The sequence below is a fragment of the Coffea arabica genome, chromosome 2c, assembly GCF_036785885.1.
Source record: "Coffea arabica cultivar ET-39 chromosome 2c, Coffea Arabica ET-39 HiFi, whole genome shotgun sequence".
NCBI classification, from domain to species: Eukaryota; Viridiplantae; Streptophyta; class Magnoliopsida; order Gentianales; family Rubiaceae; genus Coffea; species Coffea arabica.
This window is the reverse complement of record NC_092312.1, coordinates 20,581,259-20,592,334: the sequence shown is the minus strand read 5'-3', so window position 1 is coordinate 20,592,334 and position 11,076 is coordinate 20,581,259. Positions and strand designations below refer to the sequence as shown.

At 36.1% G+C, this 11,076-nt stretch overlaps 1 protein-coding gene across 2 annotated transcripts; it reads left to right on the top strand.

Moving 5' to 3' along the window:
* The first annotated feature begins 5,669 nt into the window (after nucleotides 1-5,669).
* Nucleotides 5,670-10,882, top strand: LOC140003670 (serine hydroxymethyltransferase 7-like). 2 transcript variants are annotated; one of them, XM_072075138.1, is made up of 4 exons: nucleotides 5,673-7,302; nucleotides 7,926-8,331; nucleotides 9,904-10,005; nucleotides 10,101-10,882. In XM_072075138.1, exons 1-4 carry the CDS (start codon nucleotides 6,247-6,249, stop codon nucleotides 10,322-10,324), a joined length of 1,788 nt encoding a protein of 595 aa, XP_071931239.1. In that variant the 5' UTR covers nucleotides 5,673-6,246; the 3' UTR covers nucleotides 10,325-10,882. The 2 variants fall into 2 exon arrangements, with proteins under 2 accessions (XP_027113174.2, XP_071931239.1); XM_027257373.2 differs by lacking the exon at nucleotides 10,101-10,882 and having other exon boundaries at nucleotides 5,670-7,302; nucleotides 8,670-9,973.
* Nucleotides 10,883-11,076: the final 194 nt, after the last annotated feature.

Genomic DNA, 11,076 nt, shown 5'->3' with positions numbered 1-11,076 from the left:
AATACACTCAACGGTAGTGTGTTTGGATAGGTTTTATTTGCAAAAATATATGTATATATATATTAAATATTTTTAACCCCTTTTTTTTGTTTTGTTACTTTTTTATTTCATATATATCATATATATAAAAAGTGTTATAGTAACTATTTCAAATAATCTCGTATCCAAACACTTATTCACACTCTATATTTTTATGATAGCACCTTCTGCTATATTTTTTATTATATAGTCTAATAAATGAAAATTATACGATACAGGTAAATAGTGAAATGTGTCATTATGAAAAAAGTAGAATGTGATTAATACTTGCCTAAATCTATCTTATCCTTATTACATGCTAACATTGTTGTTCTTGAAGATAGTAGAACTCTTCTTCCATCTTCCTGATATAATTCCTATATATCCCTTCAAAATAATGTCTCTTTTTGGCATTACTTTATTGAATGTCTAATTGAATCGATTCACTTTTGTGTTATTACAAATTTCTCAATCATGTATAATTGGATCAGATAGTTCAATTTCGACTTGACATTACATGGCTTCGTAAATTAGCCTGTATATTTTCTCTCTCTTTTTTTGGGGGGGAGGGGGGGCGGGGGTAAAGCTATGTAATTTTATTGAGAGCAAGAATGGAAATTTTCATTTGAGAAAGATTCAGATACATAATACAATTCTTATCTATTTACTGAAAGCAGCGAAAAGACAACACCACATTCGAATGCTGAATTCCAATTTTCATGATTTTTTGAAAATTTTTCCCATGCTAGTACAACATGCTGGACCTCATTAATGATAGCACCTATAAACTAGGGATAATTTCAAAAACCTCCCTTGAGGTTCTTAATTATTTCACTAGCTTCCCTTCAAAATTAAAAAACTACATTAACCTCCATTGAAATTAATTATTTTATAATATTTAGACCCAATCAATAATAAAAAAGTGATATTATGAGAGATAAAATAATATATGATTTCATCATAACTCCTCATCTACTACATTATTCAATTAATTTAATATTAACCCATGCATTAAAGAAAAACACTAAATTTTGTTGTTTAACATTAGTGATCAAATCATATATAGCATCACAAAAAATAGTATATTATTTTATATTTTTCTACTTAATACAATATTCAATTTACAATTTTCAGTTACATACCCATTGTCAAGCATAATTTACAACAAATAATAAAAAAATTTACAACCAAAATATACAGAGAATAAACTTTAATATCATAAATACTTTTGTCAATGTATTAATATTGGTTACTGAGGTTTTTATGGTATTAAAGTTTGCTATTTGTAATATTTTGGCTACAAAAATTTTTGATTATTTATTGTTGATTATGTTTGATAATAGGTTTGTAACTGAAAAGAGTAGTTTAAATCTTACATTGAGTAAAATATATAGAATGCTATATTGTTTTTAATGCCATAAGTGATTTAATTCTTGATGATAAACAGCAAATTATAATCATTAGGAGTGTAAATGAAGCTAATCAAATCAAACACTTTAGTATGTAACTTATTTGATTATTTTAACAAATTTGAAATTTTTTTAAAATTTTGATTTAATTAGTTGATGAACCAAGTTTAAATGAACTCTCATCATATTGAATTTGATCTAAATATCAAATAGATTGGTTCATTTTTAATCCATAATCATTGTCCCACGTGTCTAGAGCATGTTTGGGCTGCACACGGTGCCAACGCAACGCAAAGGCCGAACCAAACCCTGGATTTTGTCCGGGAAAGGTAACGGTCAATTGACGATGCCGCGAGGCTTAGAAAGTAATTTCAAACTTTATATTTTTTAACTTCACTCCACACCAATTTTAAGCAATCGGTAAGATGTGACGGTTGGCGTTGACGGCCCCTGAACGCCGCTGCGCGGTGGACACCAAATTAGCAAATTTCCCGACTGAAGAATTCATTTACAATCAGCCTGTTTTTGCCCGTTAGGTTTAAGTATCCTGTCAGAACCCTGATGGTCCACTTTATCTAACATGGACTGTTCTACAGACACACATTTCTCCTCCCAGATGGAACTTGAATGTGGCTGCTGCCACATGTCCAGTAGAACACATAAATTGACCACGTGTCATAAAAGAGCCAATGGTGGGATGGGAATGGAATAAAATTTCAACCATCTAATATAAAAAAGAGCCGTCTCTGAAAAATCCGTCCAATAGATGTGTGGGCTCGCATTTGGACGGCAAAAGAAAAAAAAAAATAGGCCACCACATTAGGTATGAGGTGTGGGATCAGAATTTAAACCTCGTATTCCATCAATCTATCTCTATACGAGAATTGTTTGAAATTCATACGGATACATGGTGTATTAGCTTGATTTGATAGTGATTCAGTTTTTCCGTCGAGTTTCTTTGATTCAGTTGGATCATTTTCCTAGGGTAGGCTCCTATAGTGTAGGAGTAGAAGTAGGATAGACTTGGTTAGACGTTACAACGAAAAAAAAAATATATATATATATATATGTGTACAGTGATAGCAAAGGTGGATTACATTGGTAGGTTTAAAATTAAAATATATGATGAATTGCAGAAGCTTATTAGTCTGCTCTCGAGTCTCAACCACTTGTACCTCGTGCGCAATTTGTGGTGGTGTTTAGTTGGGGTCATTTTTCCAATGTCCTGTGGACAATCTTTTTAGTGTAGTATTTTTTTTTTCACAACGGTCCTATTTCCTCTTCAATTATTGAATTTAAAACCAAATTTGTGGGCCTATTAAGCATAAACTAGAAAGTCCGATTGTGCAGTATGGTTCACATTTTGTATAGTACCTGGCTTCAAGAAGTTGGCCACGTTGATGCCAAAAAGTTTATGTCCATTCGGGTCTACTAGTTGGATGAGAATCAATTGAAAAGCTACCCGAGTATAAATGAAAACCCCACTTGTTAATTCATATGTTATCTGGTGTCCATTTTGACATGTTAAATGAAATCAAGTGAGATTCTCATATTTGTATATGTTTTTTATTGATTCGGAAACACAGACGACCGCTTTTAACTTTGCTGGCAGGCTGATTGTGTTACATGGATCATTCATGTAGCTTTTGGAGGTAAAGATTGTTTATAATTGTATACATTCCTCTGTCTACTGTCAAATTCAATTTATAGACGTGAACTCTTTTCTCAAAAATGACCCCTTAGTCACTATATTAAGTAATTCGATTTCTCTTCGCTTTTGTTTGTATTGATAAGATCATTTTTATATGGATTTTTTTTTAATTGTAAGCGATACGTTTTGAATTCAAGATCTCTTACTTATATATATATTTTTTCACCTTATCACTCAACACAACTCTTTCCCATTATTACAGAGATTGATAACCTGAATATGACAAGACTTAATTTTAGAACGCTATTTATTTCCTCTCATGATTATCGTTAAGGAGCAAATTTATATAAAAAAAAAAAGGAGAAAGGAAGACGAATGAGAAAAAGACAGGATTCCTCCAAATATGTTTTGGCATGTGAGGCTCAGCGTGCGTTACATAAAACTGAAGTCTGAAAATCGAAATTTGAATATATTAAGTTATTAAATTGTTAAGTATTAAATCTAATACATTTGAATACATATCACATTTAGTGATAAGTGAATAGCATATCGCTTAATTTTGGGAACAAGTTTTGTCTAGAAAATTCAGTGCCGCTTAATTAATTCAAATGTTTAATTTTAATTATCAAACGATTTGAATATATTATGATCCGAATTCATTAAATTTAAGTGTTGAACCGAGTTATCGAACAGGGCGTTCGTAAATTGGTTTTCATGCTTCGAATAAGGAAATATCATTGCACTTTTCTTTTTGTTAATTGCACTTTTATAAGTTATTTTATCACATAATATAATAAAAATGATAGTGAAAGTGCGCTTAACAAAAACATAGGAGTACCGATAACATTTTCCTTCAAATATAAGGAATCTACGTAGATCACAAAGATTCGTATAAATTTTATGACGGTATTAGTTTCCTTTGTGTATAATTGAGTGATTAATAAATTTACTTAGTTGACCAATTAACACACATCAAGTGTTATTTCTTTCGGAACAAGTAAAGGGCGTTTCAATTTGGGCATCGCTTCTCCGCTGCAAACGGGGGATTCTGACAGCAACAAGGTGCACTTCGAGAGATTCTGTGAATTTTCTTTCATAAAGTTACCAAAGTGGATTCAAGCAGAAGTATACCTTCGTGCAAGAAAAGTAGATATGTACGGTGTACCGGCACATCCTAATTAAGTTGGATAGGGACGTAAACAAGCCTAATTAAGTTGAATATTCTAATGTTTAATTTATGTAATTATTTTAATAAACTTAAAATTTTGTTCAATTTTAACTTTTTTATTTGTCGAATTAAGTTTGAACATTTTTTTTTTAAATCGAGTTTGAATGTTTTTTTTTTTGTAATATAAAACGCTATTCAAACTTCGTTTGAGTAATTAATGAATCAAGTTCGAATCAACTCTTATCAAATCGTTGAATTCGATTTGCGTATCGAGCAACTTGATTGATCTTTTTGACCTCAGACAAAAATTTTTTTTTTTTTTTTAAGGGAGGGAGAGGGGGAGGGGGTGCGGTAGGGTTGGGGTTGAGATTGGGAGTAGATGAACTCTGCCTTTATTTGCTTGTCAGAACCTTGAGTTCAACAGGAGCGTAGTTGTTGAAGTTTTGGGTGTTGCCGTTGGATTCGTATAAAATGGCCCCACCCACAAGCCAATTATTGGCCACCAGCAGGCTATCAATTCGCTCAGGTACAGTGCCCAATTGAAAGGTCCAATTCAAGATCCAGTTTTACAGCCGAAGAAGTGAGGCATGAAAATGCTCTTCTTTCCAAGAGGACTGACTAGTCGGGCCCAAGTCTTGCTTCGTTATGTAATCGGTTAGGTTCGTCTAATATTCATCCAAAGGAAGCCCAAACCAATGGCAAGCATTAGACTTGTAAGGATTTTGCCTGATACAAGACTCTTTGGTTACTTGCGTCCACATATAAAGCACGTGTCTGGATTCACAAACAACCGTCGACCCCACATTTTATCGAGAAGAAGAATAACTCAGGTGGACCCTACAGAGGGCACAGTTCATCAGAGATGCACAAAAATGGAACGCCATGCCTCCGGTTCAATTTTAAAAATCAAAGAATTAATTGAACCGATCAAAATCGATCAAAAACTGGTTGAATCAATAAAAATCGAGAGGTTCAATCGGTTTTTATTAAATATATTTTAAGTTTATTCAAAATTTTTAATTTTCGAATAAATAAAAATTTATTAAACTTTTAAATCAAGATCGAATCGATTGAATCGTGAATCAAAAAATTTTTCATTTCACTCTTTGATCTAGATTTAAAAATATTGGTTGAACCCTCACCGGTCACCGGACCAGATTTTGTTAAAATCAATAACAAAAAAGTTGCATTCGAAACTCGGCCGCTTGACCACCTGCCTTTGGGTTGGTTTCGTTAAAATCACTAACAAAAAAGTTACCTTTGAAACTTGGCCTCTTAACCACCAATTTTAGGTTGATGATCATCGTCAATGCATTAAAATTTGATAGAACGGGAGGCAAAGATTGCCCTATTAAAAGTAACTCTATTTAAAATAATTCAACTGAGCGTATAGTACACCCATTTAATCCTTTACGCATCGATCTGATCCAACGGTAGTTTGATCCCCCGAATTGGCTTGGACCTATTCACTTCCTTTCCCTCCTCCCAAGTGTGGGATATCCATCGTATCGACGGGACAAAAAAATGAAAAAAAGGAACCCGGCCTCCTCAGAGGAAAGGAAAACTGGTCCAGGTTCATCCCCCTTGGAATCTAGTCGTCTTCGTCGTTTTAACGCATTTTCTCCTCAACTCTTCTCGCATTCTCGCCCTACCTTATGAAAAAAAAAAGCTCGCCATTTATATTTAACCCTCTCTCTGGAAATTCTGCAGCTCCAAAACAAATTTCAGAAATTATTTTATTGGTTTTTGTTTTCTTTCCCGTCGATTATTTTATAGCCATTTGATGGCTGCATCATCATCATCGTCAATCACCCTTCGGACGACTTACAAATCCTGTTCTTGCCGCTGCTTCCGTTGCTGTTTCTGTCGCTGTTTATGTTGCTGTCATTCTTAATCTCTCTCCCGGAAAACCCAAATTTGTTTGTGAAAAAGTTTACTTAATTTCGAAGGTTGGTTCGTGAAATTTCCGGAATTTTTCTCATTAGGATAGGATTCTCGGGATGGATTTGTCTCACTCGCAGTCGAGTAATCTCTCACTAGGGTTTCTAACTCACGCTTCGTCCTCACCGGCACCCGCGTCGAATCACCGGTCGCAAATCGTCGATGATTCCATTTCCTTCCAGATAGATTCGAACTTTCGGGACCCGTCCCATCCGGTACCGCAGATTCCGCTTCAATTGATGGAGTCGCAAACTGGCAATCAAAAAGAGCAGAACGGGAAAGGTAATAGAGAGAGCGAGGATGAGAAGGAAGAGGAGTTTCGGATTTTAGGCCATTCGATGTGCTTCAAGCGGAAACGCGACTCGGGCGATTCACAATCCTCCTCGTCTTCTTCGTTGAAGAGTTCTAGGGGGAGCTCCAACGACCTTGAGTCTCGTAGGAATGCGGTGAGGGCGTGGGGAAATCAGACTTTACGAGTGGCCGATCCTGATGTCTTTGAGATACTGGAGAAAGAAAAGCAGAGGCAGTATAAAGGGATTGAATTGATAGCTTCGGAGAATTTTGTGTGTAAAGCGGTGATGGAAGCTTTAGGAAGTCATTTGACGAACAAATACTCGGAAGGCTATTCTGGGGCGAGGTATTATGGTGGGAATCAATATATTGATGAAATTGAAACACTCTGTTGTGAGCGAGCATTGGCTGCTTTTGGGCTTGATTCAGAGAATTGGGGTGTAAATGTACAGCCTTATTCCTGTACCTCTGCGAACTTTGCTGTTTATACCGGTTTATTGTTGCCTGGTGATAGGATAATGGGGTTGGATACACCATCCGGTGGAAATTCAAGTCACGGCTATTATTTGCCAAATGGGAGGAAAGTCTCGGGGGCTTCAATTTTCTTTGAAAGTTTGGCATATAAAGTGTACCCACAGACAGGTTATATAGATTTTGATAAGCTTGAAGAGAGGGCGCTTGATTTTCGCCCCAAGATACTCATTTGTGGTGGGAGTTCATATCCTCGGGAATGGGATTATTCAAGGTTCAGACAGATTGCAGATAAATGTGGAGCTGTCTTGTTGTGTGATATGGCTCAGATAAGTGGGCTTGTTGCTGCAAAGGTGAAGCTTTGTCTTGCTTCTTCTCAAGTTTTACGGAGGATTTCTTTCCTATATATTTCATGATTAGCTTATTTTTCTGTGGTTTTTAATGCATGCTTAGTTAGGATATGCTATTATTTTGTCTGAGCTTGTTGCACAAGGGCTACAAATTATTTGGTCCTTTGCTTAATATGATCTGCTGTGTCTATTGAGTTCAGAGTTGTTATTTTTTCACATCTGAAGTCGTGCATGACTTCCATGGAATAGGACAAACTTGATAAGGTTTTTTTTATCATCAATTACCTATGCCTTGAAATTTAGCACTTGAAGAGATATTGGAAGAACTGATAGGAAAAACAAACAATGTCTATTTTACATGTTAGTAAAAGGAAACATGCTATTGACTACCTATTTACAAAAGTGGGAGTGGCCCTGGAAACATGGGAACTGGATCCTGGATTTGTGACTGTGGTTACAGCTGCAGTATTCCAATATGCATAACTCTTTGGCATGCAAATTATCTGTCTATTTGACAACAGCATTTGGCTACTGGACTAGAGGGCTTAAAGATATTAAAAACACTTTAGGGAGTATAAGGCAGTACTTCGACCTCACTGCTGGCATCTATGATTGTTTCCCTGCAGGAGAGTGTGAGCCCTTTTGACTACTGTGACATTGTTACATCGACAACACACAAAAGTCTTCGAGGTCCAAGGGGAGGTATAATATTTTACAGGAAGGGTTCAAAGCCAAGGAAAAGAGGCATGCTTTTGAATCAAGGTGATGGGAGCGATAGATATGATTTTGAGGAGAAGATAAACTTTGCTGTTTTCCCGGCATTGCAAGGTGGACCGCACAATAACCATATTGCTGCCCTTGCCATAGCATTGAAACAAGTGGCTACTCCCGAGTACAAGGCTTATATGCAACAAGTGAAAAAAAATGCTCAAGCATTAGCATCTGCTCTATTGAGAAGAAACTGTAGGCTGGTAACTGGGGGCACTGACAACCATTTGTTACTTTGGGATCTAAGGACTCTTGGATTAACAGGTATGTAAATTTATTTATTTATGGGTTATATTTTGTTATGTTATGTTAATAGGATAGTGTTTCACCTGTCTTAGGGGCAACCGATGTATTTTTATGTGAAATTGTATTTCGGATGTTTTGGTTTGTTATAATACTAAGACCTCCTTGCAACTTTTATATTCTAGTATGAAGGCATGCAATTAATTTTGTAGACGAGCTGGCTATGGATGTATTCTGAAGTAGATCATTAGAATTCATAATTTGCATGGATCATGACATAAATTTACCCACAACAGGGGGGCTCTTTTTGTACCTGGATCTTAGTTTCAGTGATCAACCTTCTGTATTATAATTGCAAGGTAATTTTTGACTACAAACAAGGTAACGGCACCCAATGACATACACAGCTATGATGAATAAGTGCACCAAGACTATAACAACTACTTTTCCAGAACAACAGGGATTAGTTTTTCCCTGTCCGACATTGGTACTATTTGAGAGTTTCGTTTGTGAGGACATGTAATGGAGTGTCTGCATGAGCTTGGCTATACTCTACAGTACAACCTTATAAATCAACATTTGCATGGAATATAATCTATATTTGTGCGCAACAGGAGTGCTTTTATGTACCAGGATCTTATAGTTTCAACTGTGTATCATGTTTACAAGGTAGATTTTGAATTGTTGAAGTATCGTTCTTATGTTGGGACAGAGGGGAAGGAAATCTCCGTTGTTTTTTTCAGCATGATGGTGTATGTCATTGGGTCATAACTGAGTATGCCATCGTGTGTAAAAGAATTGCTTCAATTGATACTGATGAATTCTTTATACCATTTTTGTCTGTTGTGAACAGCATTACCATGAGTTGATAAATTTCCACGTATGCAAGTGTCAAGCTCCAAGTATACAGAAGGGCATTGAGCTATTAAATGCATTTCCACCCTTCCCATTTTAGAGCTACAATTTAGCATCTGTCTTTTTCAGATGTTTATCATTATGAGTCTGTGCAGGGAAATAGTGTTATGTTTCCTAGCATTTTAGAGCTTTTTTTAGACGCAATTGCCAGCCTAGGTTTTATTTTATTAATATTTGATTTCAACAAAATCCTCATACTATTCACTTCTGAACAGAGTAATAGAAAGGATCTCTTCATCCAGATTCAAAGTAAATAAGATTATACGGTATATTCTGGTTCACTGATGTTGCCTCGTCTAAGCGAATGGGTTCTACCTTCGTGATGCTTTTGCTATTCCTTTGTGATCTCTGTTGCCTCTGTTGACTGAGGCCCAGGACTAGAGGACTAGTGCTACAGTTAGAGGGTCTAAATAATATGATAGATCTTCTTTCTGTGTTCCTTATGGATACCACAAGCAACATATGTAAATTTGGATTTTTTTTAATATCCAAATCAACAACGTCCTTGAGTTGTATGCAAGACATAGCCTAGCCCATTCTTTTACATACAATTTGAATATACATATTCCCATTTCACGGTCAATGTATGGAATTTGCTTTATTAAAGATTGTAGATCATTTTATTCTCCATGTACCGAAGGTGTATGTGGCTCTTATGCATTGTCATGTTTTTTGTAGGTAAAAACTTTGAGAAGGTCTGTGAGTTGTGCCACGTGACTCTGAACAAAGTTACTATCTTTGACGATAATGGAACTATCACACCTGGAGGTGTAAGAATTGGTAAGTGAAGCTCATGTTATATCTTCTTTAAGTTTGTAAATTTATTGTGAGCTTAATCCATGGATTGCACACGGCTTTCTTGTTTTCGATTATAGGTACTCCTGCTATGACTTCACGAGGCTGTCTGGAGGCTGATTTTGAAACAATAGCTGACTTCCTTTTCAGAGCTGCACAGATTGCTAGCTCAGTGCAGAGAGAACACGGGAAGGTGCCAAAGGCTTTTCTAAAGGGTCTTGAGAACAACAAAGATATTATTGAGCTTCGCACTTGGGTTGAAAGTTTTGCATCACAGTTTGCGATGCCTGGTTTTGATGTATAAAGTAGTCCGAGTTTGTTTGTTGGTTGGGAAGGCTTTCCCACATCAGAGGTCTTAATCTTGCTGTACATCTTACTGGGGAAAGGACACTTATTTCCTATCCTAGCAATTGATTTGGCTCTTGTATAATGACAGAGCCAGTCTTTGGTGCTCAAACCAACCTTGGCAAAATCACGGTATGCTTACATGGTGAATTCTTGTTATCAACTGGAGATACTAGTGTTCGCTTATGCACCGGTTTGGGTCTTGTGCCACGATGTCAACTATCGTGGATGGAGCCAGGTTGGTGATTACAACTGAAACAATTATGCACTTGCTGAACTTGCCATACATTAAGTTTTTTTTTTTTTTTTTTGGGAACTTGATATCTAAATACATGTTTTGTTACTGAATGAAAACCCTTTGGTTTTCTTCATTGTGTTGCCGGTCTCATGGTTTACTTGAGTCAGCTTTTAGGGTCATTTGTGGTTTACTATGTTTTGTAGATGCTAGGATTAATTAAAGATCCACAGCACAATATCATTCTTTGTGTTACTTTTGCAAGGAACGCATTCTTTTGCACATCCTGCCTTTGCAAATGTTTTGTGTCTCGAGCAGGTTCTGGCAAACTTGGGCTGCAGATGAGGATGTCGATTGCATGTTTTGCAACACATCCCTATCTCCCCACTAAAAAGGTTGAAAACGAAAACCCCGTCTATTGCTTCTGGATGGCCGGCCTCTTTTAATTTGTAGAGTTGCCAATTCTGATCATTCTT